The sequence below is a fragment of the Frieseomelitta varia genome, unplaced genomic scaffold (genome assembly GCF_011392965.1).
Source record: "Frieseomelitta varia isolate USP_RPSP 00005682 unplaced genomic scaffold, Fvar_1.2 scaffold_1020, whole genome shotgun sequence".
Lineage (NCBI taxonomy): Eukaryota > Metazoa > Arthropoda > Insecta > Hymenoptera > Apidae > Frieseomelitta > Frieseomelitta varia.
This window is the reverse complement of record NW_025108663.1, coordinates 107775-130039: the sequence shown is the minus strand read 5'-3', so window position 1 is coordinate 130039 and position 22265 is coordinate 107775. Positions and strand designations below refer to the sequence as shown.

Below are 22265 nucleotides of genomic sequence, written 5' to 3'. Positions count from 1 at the left end.
GTGCAGTTTTCAATGTACAGTTCTAACTACTGTCTCGCGAAAATTTAGAAAAATGTCAGACAAACGAAAGAAGTAATTTTTGGAGGGTGAAGAATTTTTTCACAGCTGTCATTAATTTGGGTATACTATGCAATGGATTCGAGGAAACTTTGCACTGTGAGCGATCTTAATGAAAAATTAGCATCGAATCGGACGGAAGGCTTCCTTTGAAAAATGGAACCGAATAATTAGCAATCGACTTGCGTGTACATGAGAACGGGAAAACGTGTCGTTCGAGGTGCTCCACCTCCAACACCGGTCCACTCCTTTCGCGGTGGGTTAGTGGGCGGAGCCAAGGACGTCTGTTGCCAAACTGTCACGTTGACGTTAACGTTCGATTGTCGTTTTGCGTTGTACCTTCGCGACTTCTTGTCGTCTAAATGCGACGACAGAGGCCAGAAAATCAAACGAACACGACAAACACGATGAGAAACGAATTACACCAGTTACTCCAATTTTGGTCATAAATAATTTCCAACTAATTTGATCGAATCCTATCGTTTCAGGATAATCGTAAAATAGAAATCACCAAAAGTCCAAGAAAGAAATCGCAGCAGCAGAGGCTTCACTCCGAACGTAACAAAAAGCTACGTGCGATCTTTCGACAGGGGAAATTCACTCGCGTCCCAGATGTCAGAGTCACCCTCAACCCTCGATTTCCGTCGAATTGGCGGTCGATAGGGGAACGAGGGAGCCTCTGGTCGACGCGGCGGACCGAAACTCCGCGCTCCATGCATACAAGCGTCGCTGGTCGGGCCTGGTGTCTCTGGCTTTCTTTGCCGGAGCTGGCTATACCCCCGACGGAATCTGTCCGGAGTAGTAGCAGCGTAGTACGCGCACGACGAACGAAAAGGTTCCCCGGACAGGTAGAGAAAACACCTCCACGAACGAAGTTGCCCCGAGGGTGTCGGCAGACGGTGGGCCTGGTCGGATTTCGTCACCGCCCACACGGACACCATAATGGCCTCCGTGCAGCCAATCGATCGCCTAGACGTCACAGTCACGAAGTGGGGGAATAGTGAATCGGCCAATCGGGCGGCCCGTTAACGGCCCGCGTGGGCGTGTCCTTGAGTGGCGCCACGACGGCAACTTTCGGAAACCGTGCACCGGGCTCCGGGGAGAGGCTCCGGCTTCATTATGTATCATTATACCGGTCCGCGCCGCGCGGTGTGCACTGCAGTTACTGGGCCAGGCGCGCGTGTGTACTTTTCTCTCTTCGTCGTCTGTCGGTCGTCATCGTCGTCTTCGTCTTCTTCTTCTTCTTCTTCCTTCCTTCGCTAGCCGGCTAGTCGTCGTAACCGTTTTCTCTCGTCGACAACCACCGTTGGCCGAGCCACGATGCTCATCGGTGTCGAATAATCACGGCATACGCGCGTGTGGAAAAAGCACTTGCTGGGTGCCGCTGAACGAGAGCGAGCGTGCGCGCGCGCGCACGCCTCTGTGTCATCGGCGAGACGTACAATTAAATCACGCAGTTCGCGCGAGTGTACTGCCGCACCAGGACCACAGCTCCGGTCGAGAGATTACCGGGTCCCCGTCGGAGAAGCCGCAGCAAATTTCTACAGCGTCGATCCTCGGATATCCAAAGTGTTTTAGCTCCGAACACTCCGAGGGGACCGTCGTATCCCGCGGATTTCCGCTCGATATCGCGACGTATCCCCGCGGTGGTGCACGACCAAGACGTGATTAACAGTGACGATTGTTCGAACGGCGTTGGAAGAGAGGTTGAAAGCGCGAAAGCGCGCTCCGTCGCGCAGTGTGAAGAACCATCGGTCCAATGGTCGATTCAGCTGATCGCGAAGAACGTTACGTTACGCTAGATCGAGCTGACGCGTTCTACGGCTGTTGCGAAACTACCTGTGCATGACTTTGGTGAATCTTTGCGAATCTATCAGATTGGATATTCAGTTTTGTGAAGGCTACGCGGGTGAAGTGCTTAGTGATCTAACTGTAACCGATCTGACTCAGACTACCCGACCAAGGATTCGGCAACAGTGCATCGATGAAACACGGTGAGAGAAACAATTGACCAGAGCCAGTCTACTAATTCGTACTACAATTTGTTCCAAAGTGACAGTGAAAATCACCCGAATCAACAACCGATCGTTCCGATAAAGAGAGGAAGAGAGAAAGAAAGAGAGTCAAAGAGATCTAAATGTCGCCTCTTCGTACGGAATTACTATCGTGCCCTTAGTCGGACCACTCAATCCAGCAGTGACCAGTCGCGATTCGTGAAACAGAGGCCCCAAGATTCGGGCCCCGTACGGTGTTCGCGCGACGGCGGCGGCGACGACGTCGTCGGCGAGTTTGTCCGCGAGAACCGTAGGCTGTGGCGGCGGCATCGACGTCGCGACTAAGGTGGAGCGTCCGGGCAGCACGACGACGCTCAACTTCACGGACCTGGGGAGCCCATTCGGGGCGGGCGACCCCTGTCCGTCTAGTACCCCGACCCCGAACAGTATGTCGGGAGGCGGTGGACCGTCCGGAGGCGGCGGTGGCGGCGGCGGCGGCGGTGGCGCGGGTGCCGCGGGCGCTGGTTCCGACATGGAACAGCATCTTCATCACACGGGGCTGGGCTCGGTGACGCCTGGACCACCCGGTGGTAACGGCGGCGACAGCACCACCTCGAGCACGCCGGTCTCGCAAAGCGGCAAATCGGCGTTCATCGAGCTGCAGCACAACAACCTGTACAATCCCGCCAGTCTCCGCGGTGGTTATCCCGGAGGACACAATGTGCCCGGTGCTCATCAGTTCTCGCATCAAGTCGGCGCGCTAAGTCACCAAACGTCCGGGCCGGGCAGCGGGAATCAACAACACGCGGACGCGGGATTCCCCAGTCCTAGGTCGGCGCTAGCCGGATATCCGTTCGCGCCCATGCACCAGCACAACGCCTACGGATATCACCTGGGATCGTACGCGCCCCAATGCCCCTCGCCGCCCAAGGACGGTGAGTACCCCAACTGTATGTATTCGCAGACTTTTTTATTCCTACTAATATAGAATAGAGAGATAGTCGACCTAGTTCTGCTCCTCGCTCTCGGGAAATTGGTGCCGATTCGGTAAACCTAAAGACGGTTCTCTGTCTAGAGAATCTAGCGGATGATTTCGCAATCCTATTTTGTTACCTCGCACGAGAGTGCTGATTTCTTCGGGACGAGGAGGCTGTCGGAAGGTTCACGGCGAAGATCGCCGCCGTGTTTTCTGATAATTTTCGATAAACGGCGGCTATAGTTTAAATTGACAGATTCACCGTGTACCTTCGATTTCTTTCAAAGTATCGAAACGACCGAGATTAAGATCTGTAGTTCCTTAAATAATGTACAAGCAATGTATCGAGAACACTCTAAAGAACCATCGTGTCAGTCGTATAACCATCGCTGTTGATGTATCCGACGATACATCGAGTTCCTCCGGGTATGATACTCCTTCACTCCCCGAGAGTCGGATGGTCTGATCCCGCCGGTAGTATTCCACTTAATGCGCGCCACACTCGCGCGTCTCCTCTACACTCGTCACTGTTCCAATACATAATTCATCGATACTTACATAGAAACGACGGTGCAAGTGTTTTCAACAGAAGTCGGTTACTCCATTATCTAATCTTGCAACGTTCCCCATTTGGGTCACGGAACGTTTCTCATTTGGGTCGGCATCACGATCGCGCGAACGCGCGGCGATTGAAATCGCGAAGCCGTTGCTCTTGCTCTTCGTCGGCGAGCCTCGTCGATTTCGCTTGTGGTGTGGCCAGGCGCTCGATGAAAAAAGAAACGAAAACGGAAGAGAGGATCTAGAGTAGCAGGTAGTGGGCTCCGGTCGACGGCCTGGACAGGCACAATAACGTCGAGAAGCGGAATAAGATATACGACTAAGAAAGAGAATCCTCTCGAGACCCGAAAAAGTCCCGCAAAGCGGCTAACGAACGAAACAAAAAGCCCCCTCGGTCTGAATGAGAATAGTCGCGGAACCTACCTCTGTCCTTGAGGGACGCCGCTAGATATTCAAACAACCAGATACGCAACTGTTTCCTCATTTCTTTTCGCATCTTTCTCGCCGTCTCTTCCACTTCTTTCTCGGTGTCTCTTCGTGTCGCGAGATTTTCACCACGTACGACTGGACGCAGTCAGCTAAATTCAGACAAACATTGCGATACCGTGCGCCACGCCTTCATTTCATCTACTTGTTAGCTCCTTCTCTTCCGAGACAATCTTTCAACTTACACTCGGGCATAATTACTTGTCGTAAAACGACAAAATATACAACAGAATACAACATCTTCGTTAGCATCGTTTATGTAAATGCGAACAATTAAATACGAACAGCTAGATACGACACGATCGTTTTTCATTTCTTCCTAGGTAGATATTTTCCTCTGCCAACTTTTTTTCAACTCCGTATCGATGTTGCGACGTCTTGTCTCGTACGAAGTTATTTATGTGTTTTCCACTTCGCGTTTGAAGCGAAGGGAAAAGTTCGCAAGACGTTTTAAATGCTTTCTATCAACGGAAACTTCCTTGAAAACCAACTGTGTGTCTTCTAACTTTTCCCGGGATTCTCCGTTCCGAGTGTAAAAATAGTTAACGCGACACAGTGTTACCTCTGGATTTCAGAATGCGCGCGAGAGGCTGGGAAATATTAGCAATTTCATTTACCAACAAGTTCGCACAATTTTTTGTGTTATTATGACAAGTGAAATGGATAAACAAGTGGAACGGCATCGATCGATCGCTAACTAACCTTGTTGTTGCAACGACGCAGGGGAAAAGAGAACAACATGTTTGCAACGTCTTTAGAATCGCTGGGAATACGTACGAGTGTCGCTGATGAAGCTGTCAGCCGCGAATCGACGGACACGAGGCAACGATATCCCAGGCCGGCGTCGATAGAGACGTGTAATATTTAATTCTTTACAGAGAGAGAGAGAGAGAGAGAGAGAGAGAAAGAGAGAGTAAGCATTCGCGACACGAAAGTGACACAATAAAAATCCTAAATTAATTGGAGTGGAATTTGCACGAGTTCTTCTTTTTCCTATCCGCGGCAACGCTGCTATAAGTTTCTGTTCCTGTCTTCCCTTAAGGGGACAGTCGACAACCCCCTGCGAACCCTTTCCGCCGCGTAAATTAATAATGACCGGCGTTCTTCTTCTTTTCCACCTGTCTTTTACCCCCGTGAACGCGCACGTTCCAACGTTTCTGCATTATGGAAAACCGCCGCAGGTTCTCGCTCGTTTGGAACCACCCCTTCGCGTTAGTTCGAGGCACTGGCGTACCGGTTGTAGATAATCTTAGGCGAGTTTGTCGAAAATTGCTAGGAAAATAGAGAAAAAAAAAGAGGAACAGGAAGATGAGGAAAAAAAGAGTATGCGACGAGGAAACATATGAAAAAAAAAAAAAAAAAAGGATTCGTCCCCTCCGAGATATTCCCAACGTTGCATAGAAGAATCCAGAGGAACGATCGGGGGCTTCGACTCTCGGCAATTTCCCCTATCCCATCGGAAAAAAAAAAAAAAAAGAAAAAACTGTGAATGCTTGACCATCGACGACGATCGGAAGGAACAAACGCGTTTTCCAAGGGTCTGCCCGATCCCTCGGAATGGACGAGCGCGATGCGCACTCACGAATGGGTTGCACGATTCCGCGGAATCGTTCTGATTATAGGTCATTTTCTCTCATTAGGATGACAATTTCTTCGTGCTCGGTTTTCATGAGCCATTAGAACGGCTCCCCAGGATAAAGCTATGACGAGTTTCGTTCGCGTAAGAACTGGATTAGCCGGCTAGAAAATTTCACTCGATAGAAAGATAGACCCTCCTCTCCCTTCCCACCCACTTTTCCCACTGACGAATGATGCGATGAATCGCGATCATCGTGTCGTAACGTTACGTCGATCTAATTTCACTAAACGGCGTTTACGATAAACCAGAATTGATTTATTCGAGCGATCGCGACGCGTTGTTGCGTCGATCATCGATCGCTCGCGCATTATTCAATCGTCGAACGCTTTTCTTCTCCTTCCATCCGAGCCATTCACCATTTCCTTTTCCCGCTTTTTGCCCCGGCGTTGCATTCTACAACTGAAAAAGAAGCGCGCGCGTTCTTCCGCGTGGTAATGCGAGATTCGTCGTAATTGTACCAACGATAATTGGCTAATTCGAACGTATCGTGTGCCGATCGTCGGTGATTAATCGCGTTACAAATAAGCTCGTTCACACTCGCGCGACAAATTGCGACGAAAGAATTTGCCTCGTCGCTCTTTGTTGCTCGTTTCATCCTGCCGCGGGTTCAGGCACGAGGCCCCGATGAAAGCGATTGAATTAATTAAATAATAAATAATCGTTTTAGAATCGCGATCGCGAGTTAATTACCAAGGAGCACGCCATTGTTTGCACATCCTCCTCGGGGCATTTTGGCCACCTGCCGCGTGTCGCTCCTTTCAATTACCTTTCTGACAAAATACCCGACACCTCCGATTTAATACCTTTCTCAAACAGAGCTTGGAAAGGACGGGAAAAATATTTGCAATGTTTGAAATATCCTCGGTCGGACTTGGCAAAGTTTCTCTCATTCGACGCTCTGGCTCGAATCGCCTTTAACATTTCGCTTCGAGCGATTTCCTCAAGCGCAATGAGTTGCCCGTTTTTTACATTTTTATAAAGTTGATTTCGATTTTTCATTCAACCATCGTACGACGTTCCGTCTTGATGTGTCAAGACACGAATCACTGTTACGTGTTTCATGTGATCGAACAATTGTCTCTGTACTCTCTTGAGTATTACTCGAGTTTATCTCTCCCGAATGTTGGGCTGAAGAAAAGAAAGAGAAATAGAAATTTCGACATCTATCCAAACTACTTTTCTCTCGACAAATTAAAGAAACGTAGCCACGTAGTCCTCCACACAGGATTAACGAAGTCACTCGACCAGTCATCAGCGAGAAGAAGATCGCTCATCGTGTACACAATCGCGTACCATCCGATTTCACACTCGACGATGCGCAAACAGTGTATGCTTAGGTGGTAAGCCGTGTATCAGCGAATAATCTCATTGGTTGCGACAAATGAACCAGCCATTAACGTGGTTGTTGGTCGAGCCTCCTCTCCGTTGCTTTGTCATCGACTAGTACACGTCCAGTCGCAACAAAGTAAACGGTCCTTGGGGACCAGAATCCAATTAGTGTGGCTACCTTTACCCAACTCTACATTAGTCACTGAACCTAGTCAGCGACCAACCACCGGCCAAATTAAACCGGAACGGTTCAAAGACAATGCGCCCTTCGTATCGAAGAGAGTTTCTAGGCCTACGGTGATGGATTAGGTATTAAACGGTTGTTTTCACAAGGATTAGGAACACACCGACCTGGAACACGCCTCAATCGGCCGACAGATCTCCAAAGAAAGGACTCCAAGCCTTGGTTGCTACAACTTGGAGCTCCTTCTTCTTCTTCTTCTTCTTCTGCATCATCGTCTTCTGAATCTTCTCCTTCTCGCAGAGTCTTGGAAGATTTTGCACGGAAGTCGTGTTTTCTCTGGCGTAGATACATCCGTAGATATCGTGCGGCTGCCACTCAACCGGATCCTGGTTCGTCCCCCAGCTGACAATGAGAAAAGTAGGGTTCGAATGGTCGTCACGCAAAGTGCACCGGCCGCGGCTAGCTGCTACGATCCACTACGATAAATTACTATTCGTCTCTAACTTGGCTGTTTTTATTTTCCACTCAGTGCAACAATCGTTTGGTGGATCCCACTGACAGGATTAAAGTTTGGCGCGACAGGAGAGACGTCGTCGCGATTCGATAGCGTCAGCATCGACAGACATTTATTTTTTTTGAACAGCTGGATCGCATGGTCGTGTGCACTGCGTTATTAGACCCGAAGTTTCTTTCTTTCTCTTTGTTACCAAACAAAAAACAACGCGCGTATTTTTCAATATTTCATTTTTCGAACTTCGTTTCCAATATAAAAATAAATCCCCGTTACGGAATGAGAGATACTGTCGATTTTATTGAAATTATTCAGACAATCTGCATCGACTTTCCAAGTTGTTACAAATAATTATAATGTTGGTACACAATTTTTCTAGCATTTAGCTAAAAGTACAAATCGTTAAGATTTGTCGTCTGAGATCAAATCTGAAATCACGAATACGCCGCTCGTGTGCATTTAGCGCGGCTCCTCGCGGTCCGTGACCAAACGATTTTTCGCTGGATCCGTTGCGCGGAATCGTTGATCGTCGGCGAAACATCCGAGGCGCTGCTCTTCCTCCCGATGAAACGCGCGTTAATTATAACACGGTTGCTTTCCTACCTGCATCACGCCGATGCATAGGAAAGCTAAATTGCCGCTTGGTCGACGATTATTCGCTGTTGAAATAACAGGTGACCGCGGATCGATCGATCGCGTACACGCGAAAATCGGGAAGGGAACGCGCGCGTAAAGGAAACAAGGAACGCACGACCGTTCGCAAATGAGCCGCGCGAATTACGCTAAAGTAGTAGTTTCGCCGCGACCCGAGCGGTTTTCAGCGACCGCTTTGCATACACTGGCATCGTTAATGACTCCTCTCGCGAGCTCTCGCGAACGCGCGGGCATTCCTCCGAGAAAAATTTATCGTAAAACCGTCCATTCGTCCCTTTCGGTTTCTCTTACGGTCTCGTCGGGTCTTCTGCATCGTACCGTTTCATCGCGGTTCTGCCGTATTATAGGGGAATTTTTACAAAGATCGATTCCAAGCAGAGAACCACCAACTTTGGATCCTTTCGAATGAAATAAACAAACACAAACACTGAAGATGAACACATTGAAAAGAAGATTTCTCTCGTAATCGATCGAGGCACAATTCCTTCCAAATGGGAGCATAGCAGCCGAAAGCAGTCAAAGCAGTAGCGAATGTACGTATGAGAATGCACGGAGATAACGAAACGGCCATTATTCCTATTCGAAGTGAGGCGATATATTAGGTGACACGATGGCTCCGCCGACCCGGCACGATAAAACCGATAAAACACCGAATAAGCGTTATCGCGTTCAAACCTGACTGGAAATCGTGTAGGTTAATGTATTCGACGATACCGGCTCACGACAGCGCAAAAAAACCGTCTTGTTAAACGAAGGACACCGCCTTCTGGAAGAATCCTCCGCCCTGATCCAAGGGCCCTGCCAACTCCTTCAAACACGCGACTGCGTATAATATCCCGGCAACAACTAGGCAGGTACTAGGTAAAAATCAAAAACAGCCGCAGGGGTCGCTTGTTAATATCTGCCATTTTACGCGTAATCAGAATCTCCGTGTCGTTTCGCGATCGATCTTGAAACTCGTTGATCCACGGGTCAGGCCTCCACGCCCCCGTTGCTGGTGACACGGCCAGCAATAAATCATGCGTGCATACACGTACACACGCGAATCGTATCGTATGCATATCCAAATCGTGTGCTGTAAATTTCATAAACGAGAAAGATAGCGAGGTGGTACGAGCTTGGTAGTTAGAAATTTCGAATTACTAATTCAAACGCCCGTGTAAGTATGATAATCTTCGTTGTCAACGTCGCCGAACGTCTTCGTTCTGTTTTCACCCGGCCCGAAACGGAGCCACGCAATGTCGATTCTTTTTTACGCGCACGAGGGTGTGAATTTTCCATGGTGACAGTTTCCCTCGATCCGCGCCACGCTGGATGGAAAATGACATGGTGGCTGGCCTGTTTGGACTTCTAAATGACTGTGTTGCCGTTCAAGGATTCACACCGCGCGCCGCATTACGCTACATTGTAATTAGGGTATAAACATAATGGCGCGATCGTACGTACGATAGCGTTCGCGCGGTCTGGCACGATGCGTTTATTTAGTCGGTGCGTAATTATTCGATGATTAATTTATAACAATTTTTTTAAATTAATTACACCGCGGTTAGCACTCCGATATTGTTCGCCCGCGATAACGATCACACGCGGCAAATTACACCGAGATTAATCGTGATTTATCGCGGCTACCTACGCCCGAACCTCTGTCGCGATCTTCGACAAGCCTTTCATCCTTCTCCTCATCCTTCGATCCAACGTTCGACTAATTTCTCCTTCTTTTCCCTCCTTTTTTTTTCCTTTTCTTCTACACACACCGTTTTGTAAAACGGGCAGTTTTCGATTCAGCAAATTGACAACAGTTCGCGTTATCAATCTGAAACTCGTGACTTCGAGTCGCTCGAAATTACACGCTTGATCGTTCGAATCGAGTTTCGTTTTAGGTTTCCGTTTAAATTTCTCTTTAGTTCGTACACAACCGGTGACGAGGATTCTGAAAGTTGATGTTAGGGTGGTGCATGTTCGCAGACCTCTCGCCATTGGGTGACAAGGGTGGCAGCCTGGTGGACGAGTTGGGCGGCGGTGGCGGCGGTTCCTTGAGGAACGGCAAAGGCAAGAAGATGAGGAAACCACGGACGATCTACAGCAGCCTGCAGTTGCAACAGCTCAACAGGCGGTTCCAGAGAACGCAATACCTCGCACTACCAGAAAGGGCGGAGCTCGCCGCCAGTCTCGGACTAACGCAAACACAGGTCAGTTTCCTCTTCATTTCTTTTTTCCCCCCAATTTTCCGTCGCACCCAAAGTTTCTTTAATTCTTCCTTCCTTCTTTTCCGCGATCAATCCTCTTTCACGGAAGCACTAATCCGTACGACGTACAGTGTTCTCACGTGCTGTGCATCTCGTCGTCGTCGTCGATGAGATGATGAACGTTCCACTCGTCACGCGAATCAACAACGAGGCGTTTTACGTCTTGGAATCCACTGTCTTCTTTCGTGTTACCTTCCACCAATTAAACGCAGTTCCTATGAAAATTTCATTCGGTACGAGCGAATTCAGCTTCGTACGTTGCTTCTAAATTCCTCCGGAAGGGCTGTGACGAAGAACATCGACCCGGTATTGCGTTCGAGTGGGATCAAATTGCAAACGATTCGCTTCAATTAATTGAATTTATACACTAGATATTTTTCATCCGGTTTTTCGGAGAATACGATTACACGCATTCCTCGAGTTTCGCAACGATCCGTTCTGAATCGCCAGGATAAATTGCATTCCACGGAATCGCATTCCTAAGCGTGATTAGTTTTTATTCGTAACGATCGGTAGATGATTTCTGCTGGAGGAATGTCTTTGAAGCATCGACGAAGATGCAAAGTCAAAATCCACTACATCTTCCGAAAATTCGATGGTACAGCGAAAATCTTTCTCTCTCTTTTTTTGTTCAAATTAGCCCACTATTTTTCTCCGACCATGTTAGTTTTCTGCGAATTTCCATGGGATATTCGCGACAGATCGTCGTGTTTCGCGTCCACCCCTCGAAACCACGAGGAGATCCTGTTGCACGGAGAGTCCAGCGTAACAGGAGCCTCGATGGACGGCATCTGTCAGCATTATCGGCACAAATGACTTTACTAAATCACCGATCCGCCACGCCCTGGACACCAGGGGGGATAGGGTTGCCAGTACTGGCACCGTGTAGCGTATCAACAACGCGGAGGAAACCAGCCGCGGACTACTAACGAGACGATCGTAAATTATCCCGGCAGTGGCCAAGTTTTTCGGTTTTTCACGCTGGACATTGGCCATAGACTTTCCGCTAATTATCCAGTTCAGTTTCCAATTAACGATTTATTAGGGGGCCGATGGTCAAGAGTTAATTGGCGTCGTGCCTCCTCGGAACCATGACATTTCTCTGCAAACGGTCGCACCGTTTCCAATTAACGATTTATTAGACAGCGCGATCGCGCCTCCGACCTAATTGAAACGCGAGGTCGTGCCCGCTCGCGAAATCTTCATTTTCGATATCGCCTCCCGTTCGCGATTTATCCCATTACGCCCGCGTCGAGAGCTCGATTCTCTTAAATCTTGCGATCACGTGATTTTTGCGAAGTCGTTCAGGTTCTGTTCAGTTTTGCGACTCGCCGATTGAACACACCGGCGCTCTAATTAAGCCTCCGGCTACTTTCGATCTGCAAAAGAAGCAAACACTGACAGGGATTCATCGATGCTGGCATAGAAACACCGTAGCCAGATTACAGGTGATGAGCCGACAAAGTTAGAGCCGTTTCGCAAATTTTAGGAGTATCTTTGCCTTTTGTTAAATGTCGTCATGTGTCGCGTCATTTCCAAATTGTCCAAGCTTCACTGGTTTCAGACTCTCGGTACAAATTAATCTAATTATTTAGGAAAGAAATAGCAACGATGCCTGTCGCATCCTGATATACTAACCCATGGTTTACCGCCGGCAGATATTAAATATGTCTAGAATAATAGCCCTGATTTCATCTATAACAGAAATTGACCCCAAATTGATTTACTTGTGCCCGATCCCTCCCCAGGTTCAATGGATGTCAAAAGGCTGGAGGTATTTTCTCATAGGTACACACATCGTGACACGTAACTGCGTATCGCGTAATCACGGGATAACTGGCTGTCGTAGGTTGCTGATGTCGTCGCAGGGGGTCCCGGACCGGATAATTTCATTAGTCTGCGCTCCGCGGGAGCTGTTCCCCTCTCTTCTTCTCGTTCAGAGAATCGAGCTCGACGCAGCCTGATGAGTAATCGCGGCACCGTGTCAGGTTGTTTGCAAAATCACACGGAACAGAGCATTCTGCCTCGTTGATTCTCAATAGAGTGAACATCCAATAGGAACGTTTCTATTTCTGGCTTCGAGTTGTTACTATCAAGGACACTCGTCGAAACTATTCAATTATGTCCAACGTTCGTGTTTATGCTGTTGCAAAATCTAAAAAGGAGAAAGAACTTCTCCATCTAGTGAAAATTAGGAAGAACTTTCCGGACAACCCCAATACAAAGTTATTAGTGAAAATGATCGACACACGGATTAGCATCTTTTCAGCTTTTTGCATATTTCGTTTCCGAACGGAAACACATGTCATTTTCAAGCGTAATTTGTGGAAAAGTGTCATCCCTCTCCTTTCGTTGTAGAACTCAAATTCATGAAATTCGCAAGTTAGGGATTTGCTTCGGGCTTCACACAAATTGCTATTGGGACTTTTAACGTGGAAAGTTTTCAAGTCTATAGGTGTAGTTTAAAGGGCGAAATCCCATAAAAGGAATTATTAATACAGAGACTTTTGTTCTCGTCGAATGTACGGAATTTCGAAACCTTGACGTTTCTTTATTACCAACTGAATTTCTTCCCTGCACTTTCAACTACAAAACGTCCAACTTCCTGAATTATCTTAATTTGAAAAACGAGCACTCTTGCAGAGAGAAAACTATTGTATTAGGACAAGATCTCTGTCCCAGTCAAATCTGTATTCTCAGAATTCTCGAAGATTTCCAAGATTTTTCAAAGCTTGCTGTTCGCGAGGAGGAAGGGTAACTTTTGACAAGCTTCTCGGCGAATCACGCTCGACGCTCGACGCACACCGCGAGAGCTGCGCGGCGCTGAATCGCCATCGGTAGCTGACGCCGAAGAAGAAGCAGCTCGCGGCCGGTGCATCTCTTCAGGGTGCACCGTGTATAATCTGTAATCGGCCAATCAAGGCGTTCGAGCAAGCGCCTCTGCCTGCTCCGTTGGCCCTGCTACCGTCGCATCGGGTTTCTTGTCATCGCCAGCGCAACATGGCGCCTACAGAGAGAGCCTTCAGAGACTCTTCCATCTTCCCTTCGTCTGCTGGTCTCCTCCTCCTTGCTTCGAGGCCGCTTCGTCTCCCTCTGTATGTCGTCGTCGTCGTCGTCCTCGTCGTCCCTTCTTCGGCGTCTTCTTATCCGCGCCTTTCCCTCTCCCTCTCACCCTTTCGCCTCTCTCTCTCTCTCTCCCCCTCCCCCTTCCTCCTTTTTCACGTTTCTCTTTTGGTTTGCTCGATGGTTGTTGTTCGACTTCGCTACGGAAAACGACGAAGACGATGCGAAAACGAAGAAGAAGAGAAAGAGGAAGAGGGAGAACGGAGAGAAGTGAGGCAACGCGTCTCTTTTTCTTCGGGGCTTCAATTTGAGAACGTGGTAGCGCGTTCGTGCTGCCACACAGGCAGAAAGAACGAGAAAGAGGAAAGGAGAGAGGAGCGGAGAGAAAGGAGGGGAATATGAACAGGGAGTAGTACTTGCTACACGCGAAGTACACATCGTCACGACGGTGGAAACGTGTATGTGCAAACGGGATAGACACGTAGACGCGGCTACATAGATACCAACACGACCGTCTGCGTTCCTGCCACGTACCTTGGGCGTGGTGGTTCCTTTTTCTTCGTCTTCGCCGACCAACGTGGTCGATCTCTCCTCATTGGCCCTGGGAATGCCAACGCGTCGAAACGAGATTCGAAAGTCGCGCACAACCGAGGGAAGAACTGCACGCCGAGTGAATTCGAAATCTGAATGTTGCCTCTACCCCCCCGAGACTGGCGGACCCGCTCGAGATTCGATCGAAAATTCGTTCGCAGGTTCGCTCGATGTTCATACAGACCTCACGTGAAAAATTTGTGTGTCTGTTAAATCCATACGAACACTGTAGGTCCAACGTCCTTCGTACGATGTTCGTCTAAAACTCAAGTTTCAAAGTTTATTTAAAGTGAACGAATTTTCACAAAAAAATTCGTCCGATTGTTAATCTCTTGCGTTGGAATGACGTCAAGAATTGTTTTATCCCAAATTGTAACAATTTCTTAGTCTTATGTATATTATAAATGTAACCCAGGCAAAATGATTAGTTGATTGCTTCTCAATAGTTTCCATCCAGCGATATCGTACGGACGAGTTCAAAAGAAAAAGAAAGCGACGAATAATATGTATACGGTTCGGTCACTCGTTATGGTCCGCGAACCAGTTGCCAGCGCAGGCGGTTGAAATTCACCTTAAGAATTATCAAACGTCCAACGCCAATAGTCAGCTGGTATTCTAGGGAAGATTCGTCCAAGGTTTACTCAAGGGTGCGTACACCCTTAAGGCCTTGTGAATTACAGCGGCTCTCTAAGTGGTGATCGAAAGCTACGCACACTTGGATCATCCGCCACGCTTCCTGTTATTTATTATTGAAAGAGCCATGAGAGACCTAGACGGTTCTCGATATCGATATCACGGTGACCGGTGAACGATCGAGTCGGGCTACCTCTCTAGTCATCGATCAGCCGCGCACGTACGCTCCGGAAATAAGATAATGCCGTCGCTCAAAGGGCGATATATAAAACCAGCGATCGATCGACGGTGTAACGCCTTTCGTTGCTTTTAGCCGCGCGCCTCCGACTTGGTGAATTCGAGCGAGATTTTTCAATTTTCCCCAAGAGATTCAATTTAGTTTTCCACGACGCAAGATATGTTTCCCCCACGATACACGAACTCTTCGTGGCTTCACTTAGCCGTTTTCCACGCCTCTCGATCGTGGTTAATGAACAACTGGTACTGTTCGTGCGTCAAAGAATTAAGACCTTGAAAGATTTCATTGATATCACACGCGATACATTCGTTCAAAATCCAGGTATCCTTGAAATCGGCGAAAAATAACAATTCGTGCCATTCGTGCGCACGTGTGCGTGTGCAAACGTGAATCGTAACTGTACAGTCGGAGATATTGGCACGTGAAGGAGAAAGAAGTGGGGGATGAAAAACGTAGATCGGGCACACGATCTTTCGCACGGGCTCGAAGGAAGAGAAGGTGAGAGAGAGCCTCGATTCGATCGATCGACGTGATCTTAGAATGGAAAGAAAGAGAAAAATCTCCGGGCGAAGGAAAACAGACAAGCGGAACAGTGTTTTCTTCTTTTCTTCTCTTTATATTATTATATTCTATCTTCCATTCCGAGGAACGAAACGACAATCTACGCGACTATTCTCGGTTAATCGAGATCTTGGATTAGTCTTTTCACCTTTGCTCCGGATTGATATTAGTAAAAATTTTGCTCTAGAGTATTTTACAAAAGTAAAGCTGAGGATCACCTTAAAAACGATCGATTTCCAGTCAGAGGTTCACGGTATCGAAAGGGAGAAAAAAAAAAAAAGGAAAGAAAAATACAACGAAAATACACATCATCATTTCCCTTTTTCCCAGCTACTGGAACACTACGTAACACCGGATCACTTGCGAAACGTGGTCGTCGATCCGCAGACGTCGATCCGCGAATAACCACTCGTACATGTGTCTTTCCGCCCCGTATCTCCACCTTTCCCTCGCTTTCCGCTCGTTTATCTCCGTCCATTTATCTGCCTATCACTGGCGTCGTACACATGCCTCCGGTGCTACTTTAGCGAGCCTTTCGTCTGCACTTATCGATACAGATCGACTGCAGATAACAAACTCGGTTTACCAGCCGCGGAACAATAAACCGATTAATTAGCGATTCTTACATTGCGCTTCGATCATTTATTATGAAAATATCGGACGAAGCGCCGATAGAATCGATACGAATTCCCCTCTCTTTCTTCCTGCGAAATTAGTGAAACTTTGTCGAGCAAATTTTTTCACATTTGATTCAGAATATTTTCTTTCCCTCGATGTTTCGATGTTTATTTGATCAAGATTCAAAGGTGGATTCGTGGCGGAGCTCGACTATTGCGGAGCGTGCCGCGACGTGGCTGCGAGTTTTGTAGGTTAGATGTATTAGATAATGGAGGCCCGGTCTCTAGTCGCGGAACAATGGCTCGAATATAATTGATGATTCTGCTGGACGGACTCGCGTATGAATCATTAGGCGAACACCGTTTGTTCAGCCCCGGTGTTTGGCGACGGCCGCGTGAAAGTGGTGCGCCAACTTCGACGCGAATGTCAACCGCATTGTCTTTCGCGGCGTTAGGCGGTGCCCCTATCGTAATAATAATTAATATTTCACTCGCCTGTCCCATCGACACGAAACTGCCTGGGAAAACGTTTATATTTTTTCGAGTTCGAATTTCTAACAATAATGATAAAATCGCAAATTAACGCTCCGAAATCTCAATGCAATTGTAAGACAGTGTCCCATAATAATTCTAATAATCGAAATTTGGTTTCGTTTCGTATATCCTCAAAAGCGAATCGATTCACCTAGAATCTGTATCGAAACGCACTCGATATAAAACAGCGTTCCATCGTAGCTGAAAGAGGGCCAATTAACCAGACTCGTTGCTTTCCTCTCCTTCGATCTAACCAGCTCTCCTCCTTTCCATCCTCTGCATCTCTCCCCTTGCCATTTTCTATCAAAATGACTGGCATCGACTGGAGGCTTATCGCGTTTATTATCCGATCGACGCGTTAGCCACGTTCGTGCGTGTCAAGATAGGGATGTGCTGGACGAATAAAACTGCTTGTCTACGCGTTACGTTCCCGCCGTTCCGTGGTCGTCAGCCTCTCGGTAGCGTTATCGACGTTACCGCAATAAAACTAATAGAGGCTGCAGGCCGACGTGTCTCGCTATCGGCTTGTATCTGTCGACCACCGGCTACAAATGGGAAAGTTTCGCGGCGTGGCACGCGATCCGCGGCATGGCACGACTTATTATTCCGCGGTACGTTCGTGTGCGCGCTCGCACGCGCGACCCTGTGTACGTGTGTATTTTCGTACATCCATCGGTGATCCACGTGAATCGTGCACGACATTGTTTAATTCAATTTTATTCCAGCCCGGCCTTGTTATCCGTCCTGTGACTTCGTTCAACCGTTCTATCGTGCATTTCGTTTTCGCTGTTTTTTTCTTATCTCGGGTTTTTTTTTTTTTTTGTCAGAGTGTCAATGTTGAAAGAACTGTCTGTGCGACTAACCTACCTTTCCCCTGTGCTTGAGACTGAATTGAAAGCTTCAACGGTCGTAAGAATCGCAGACGTAAGAAGCAAATTTCTAATAGCGAAAATCGTACGATTCTAATTGTTCGAGAGACGAAGAAAGCGATAGAAGATGGAGATTTTTCTAGGAATCTTCAATCAATCGCTGTATAAAACGTAGTCGAGAAAGGGAAAATATTATCGAAGTGACTTTCGAGCGATAGCTCTTCAACAGTGGTCCTTGGAACAGGACATCGATGAGAGGAAACGAGTAATTTGTTCCTCCAAACGAGGAGGCTCGCTATAGAGAATCGCTGCCAGTCGCTGTTAGTACGTTCCAATCGTTTCACGCGTGTGTGCATCCCTTTATTCGCGTCCAGGCTGTTTTATTGTACGATGTCCGGCGACAGGATCGTCGACGGCAACGACACGGTTTAAACTTTCCCTCGGATTCGACGAAAGTCGTCGTACACGATGCAACGCGCCGCAGGATTGATGTTTCCGTTGTCTAATGGCCTGCGTTGTCGCTATAATCATACGTCTTCTGCCTCGCTGTCTATACTTTCCTTCACCCAGATATGCCCAACTCGGTTCTTACTCGATCGACGTTCTACATATAAAATATCGAATCTCCCTTCGAGCGTATGTCAGTTTTGTCAACCTTTTCGACACCACGAGACAACTTACATTTCGAAGTGTTCGAACATTATTTCTCGAACTTTGCCTTTCGCGAGCGCCCCGAGTTCCAAGAAAGATAAAACTCCACGCACGTTATCAGCGACTGACGTACCACGTTCTCGTTAATATTTGACGCCTTTAATCGGCCGTTACTTTATTTTTTACTTTTTTTTTTTCTTTTTTGCCGTCGATAGGAAAATACGCACTTAACCGTGTTCCCAGCCGATAAAAAAGCGAATCTAGTAATACTTGTTTTTCTGCCCAGACCGCGAAACTCTGCGCACTGCTTCGCCTGTCATACACCGCCTGACGAAACCGCGTAGTCGAGTTACTTGCGAAAAGTACAGCGAAAAATAGCGAGTGTAATTAATTGCGTTCAATGGGCCGAAGAATAAAGTCCACCGCGTCGATTCGTGACTACGTGCAAGCCTATAAATCCTTCGAGAAAATTTTATACTTGAGGTAATTGCCTAGTTTCTTGCCTCTATCTCGTTAATTCCATCTCTTTCGACTGTTTTCAATCGGTTTTCTGTCGATTCTCGCCGCCGCGACTCGCCTCTTTCTCCGCCGCCAACTGTCTGTCGTTGACGAACAAACTTCCGCGCAAATGTAAACGAATTATTCGATTTCGCGGTTTCCGCGGTTTCGCGATGAAGAGTTTCAGGTTCGTGACGGCCGTCGTTTCGCTCGAGTTTCGCCCGGACGCAACACGACATTTCAATCTAAAGCTTCTCGTCGCTGCGACATGGGTTAGAGTAGTTTCTGGTAATTGCGGGTATCTAGCGCTCCGGAGCATAAAGAAAAACTCACGATCTACAATTACCGATCTCAATGCAGATTCCTTATCGTTGATATCTCGATACTCAAACGTACATAATTTCTCACGAACGCAGAAAATTGCAGAAAATCGATAAGTTTTCTAGTAGATTCGAACTTGAAATGGCACAGATGATGCAGGTGGAAAGAAAGAAAGAAAGAAGAAAAAAAAAAAAGGAACAAAGGGGGATTTTTCCAATCCAAGGAGAAAGGAAAAGGAACGTAAAAGAGCGACGGAAACTCGTTTTTCCTTTATTAATGGCTGTCGAGGTGTTTCTCTCCCTCGTTGCTGTATATCTCTTTCTTCCCTCGCCGATGGCTGGCTGGCCTCTTGAAGAAGCAGAGGAGGCCGATAATTATTTTCACGCAGCGGCGGTGTTCGCGTACGTGGATCGAAAGTGCTGGCGTGCCTCGCGGGACCTCCCACAGTGTCTCAAATACCAATAATTACCGGCAGACGAGTTCGATGTTTGCAGAAACGCCACGGGTCTGCCGTGATTCTTTCAATGCACCACGCGAAAACCAGCGCCACCGTGTCGGTCAGCCAGCGAGGGGCGCTTTTTATCCCCGTTCGATACTCCGGTCGCGTGTGCACCGTGATCTCTTTAAGATTTCCCGAGATTCCTCCCTTTTTTAGCGAACGCGAGACGTCGCTCTCGTTTCAACGCGCCTAACGAACAGACTCGCGCAGACAGAATAAATATATTTTTACGTGTACAATTGAAACTGATATCGTGCAAAGTGTATCTCACACAGTTTTGCACGTTACGCAGCCTGAGAAATGGAAGTTTGCACAAAGTGGGTGGCAATTTTTCGGCTTCAAGTTTCCTCGTTCGTTGCGTTGAGCGGAGAAACTGGTAACAGGTTGAACAGATATTAACACGAGCACAATAGTACGGCTAGATAAAGCGTACGTTTAACCTACTTCTTTTATCACAGTGACACTACCCCATCTGAGGTTGCGTAACCAGCATTTCACCGTACCAATTGAAGGTTAATGAGTGCAATCACAAAGAAGATTCGACGAGCCAACCAAATTTACCTTCGGTTGAATCGCATCGCAGGAATCATCGCTTACTATATTACAGCCGATAAAAATTATTTCCAACAGTCTTACGCTTCTCTCCTCTGGTGAACGAGTCCAATTGTCCAAGTGGCAGACTTTTCACCCCGGAGCTCCGGGTGATTGACAAAAAGCGGTAACACAAAGGAAGGAGAGGGATGGGAGAGAGGGGCGTTCGACTTTCCGAGAAATTATTACGAGGCGGAAACTAAAAATACCTGGACGAGTAGGAGAGACGAGCGAACGCGGTCCCTCGGGTCGGAGAACCACGGCGGAGTCGAGAAGAATTCGCGCAAAACAGGCTCGAGGGGTTTCGACCGGCAGAAGCGCGCCCTCTTCTTTCCTCCCTCGGTGCGAGGAATCCCTGCACCGAGAAGGCAACGAAAACATCCTCCCGTCTTCCCCGCCTTCTTCGAAGATCTTTCAGGAAGATCACCGGCGGCGCAATGCGTTTCGTTTGTGGCGCGCGCCCGCGCGCTCTTGCACCTGACCAACTTTATGGTAAAAAGGGCGCCCCAGCCTACGATATCAACCGGTGATTCACAGAGGCCCGTTTCTGCACCGTGCACGTAGCCATATATTGCACGTACACACGTACGCGTGTCTCTCGGACCGGGAGATTCATAGAGAAAAGGGAGGAAAGAGTAGGTGGCGATGTTAAGGCATAATGTTGATGGTGGTGGTTGGTGAAGACGGTGTGTAACGAAGAATGGAAGAAGGAAAGAGCGAGAGAGAGAGAGAGAGAGAGAGAAAGGGACTATCTTTCGCGATGGTGTAAGAATGGGTCAGCCATGGCTGAGCCAGCTTGGGGTACACACACATTATTTCAATGTTGGCAGTAATGCCTGTTATTAAGCGATGATAATGATTGGTATTATCGCGGGTTGGGAGCAGCACTGGTAGCTGCGGATATAAATCATCCTTACTTCCTTCTTGCTGGCAGTGGTCGGGCTCCGCGAGAGCTCACCTCCATGCCAAGAAGCTGTAAATAACCTGGCGAGTTGCAGCGGCCGTTGCTTGGCCGCCAGGAGGTAAAGGAAAAGGCTTCCTCCGAGCGGCGTTTTTGCGTGTCGGCGAATCGGTCTTAGATAGGTCGTAGTTAGGTCTACGACGTTCTCTTCCTACCGTGCTACCCCGCATGCACTTTCCCTTCCACCGCGAGCCGCGTGGTATTACACACACACATACACACCAGCGCCAGAGAGCGCCAGGGTTAGTAGACTTCCGCTCTCGCCTCTTTCCCGGCATTACGCATCTCGTTAACGCTTCGCGTTAACCACACGCAATCCACCACCGATAGTCGCTTTGCTATTCCTTTACCTTGAACCGTGCACTTTGGCGGCGAACGTTTCCTACCGACGAAGGAGAACAGACTCGCACGCGCGTTCCTCATCAAAGGGGGATGATGATTCACGATTCCCACGAGCAGCATGGATCCCATCGACGATGGTATATAACAACCCCGACGCTTCGGTTTCATATTGCTTTCCCTCGGTTCGTCGATCTTTCTCTTCTTCCTCCTCCGTTTTTTCTTCCTCGTCTTCGTCGGTCGTTCTTCGGATACGAATCCACCCTCTTCCTCGCTCTACTCTCTTCCATAAATCATCGTTCGGCGCCGACGATCGAATTCACGATATCCCCACGTCCCTCTCTCTCTCTCTCTCTCTCTCTCCCTTTCTTTCTCTCGATTCCTAGAACGACGCGCAACAACAACTTGGTCTCGAAGAAGGAGTTTCAAAGTTTCATCAAGCCACGTCTGTCGGCGATGGTCCTCCTTCACTTTCTCGGCTCGACCTACGCGTGTGCGTGTTCCCTTCTTCCACTGGTGCTGTTTCTCCGGCACGATGTGTCTAGGTTAGTTCATCGCTTGTGCATCGCGAGCCTCCAACAGTCTCTCGTGCACGTAGCTAACGGTAAGGCCAAAGGGGTGGGCAGGGGGGGCCACGTCCAGGCACGCCCACGCGTATCTCGATC

At 48.2% G+C, this 22265-nt stretch overlaps 1 protein-coding gene across 1 annotated transcript; it reads left to right on the top strand.

Annotated features, from left to right (window-relative positions):
• Nucleotides 1-1191: 1191 nt before the first annotated feature.
• Nucleotides 1192-12103, top strand: LOC122538926 (homeotic protein distal-less-like). The gene is made up of 3 exons (XM_043673432.1): nucleotides 1192-2986; nucleotides 10354-10629; nucleotides 11943-12103. The coding sequence occupies exons 1-3, from the start codon at nucleotides 2500-2502 to the stop codon at nucleotides 12101-12103; spliced, it is 924 nt and encodes a 307-aa protein (XP_043529367.1). The 5' UTR covers nucleotides 1192-2499.
• The last annotated feature ends 10162 nt before the right edge of the window (nucleotides 12104-22265 follow it).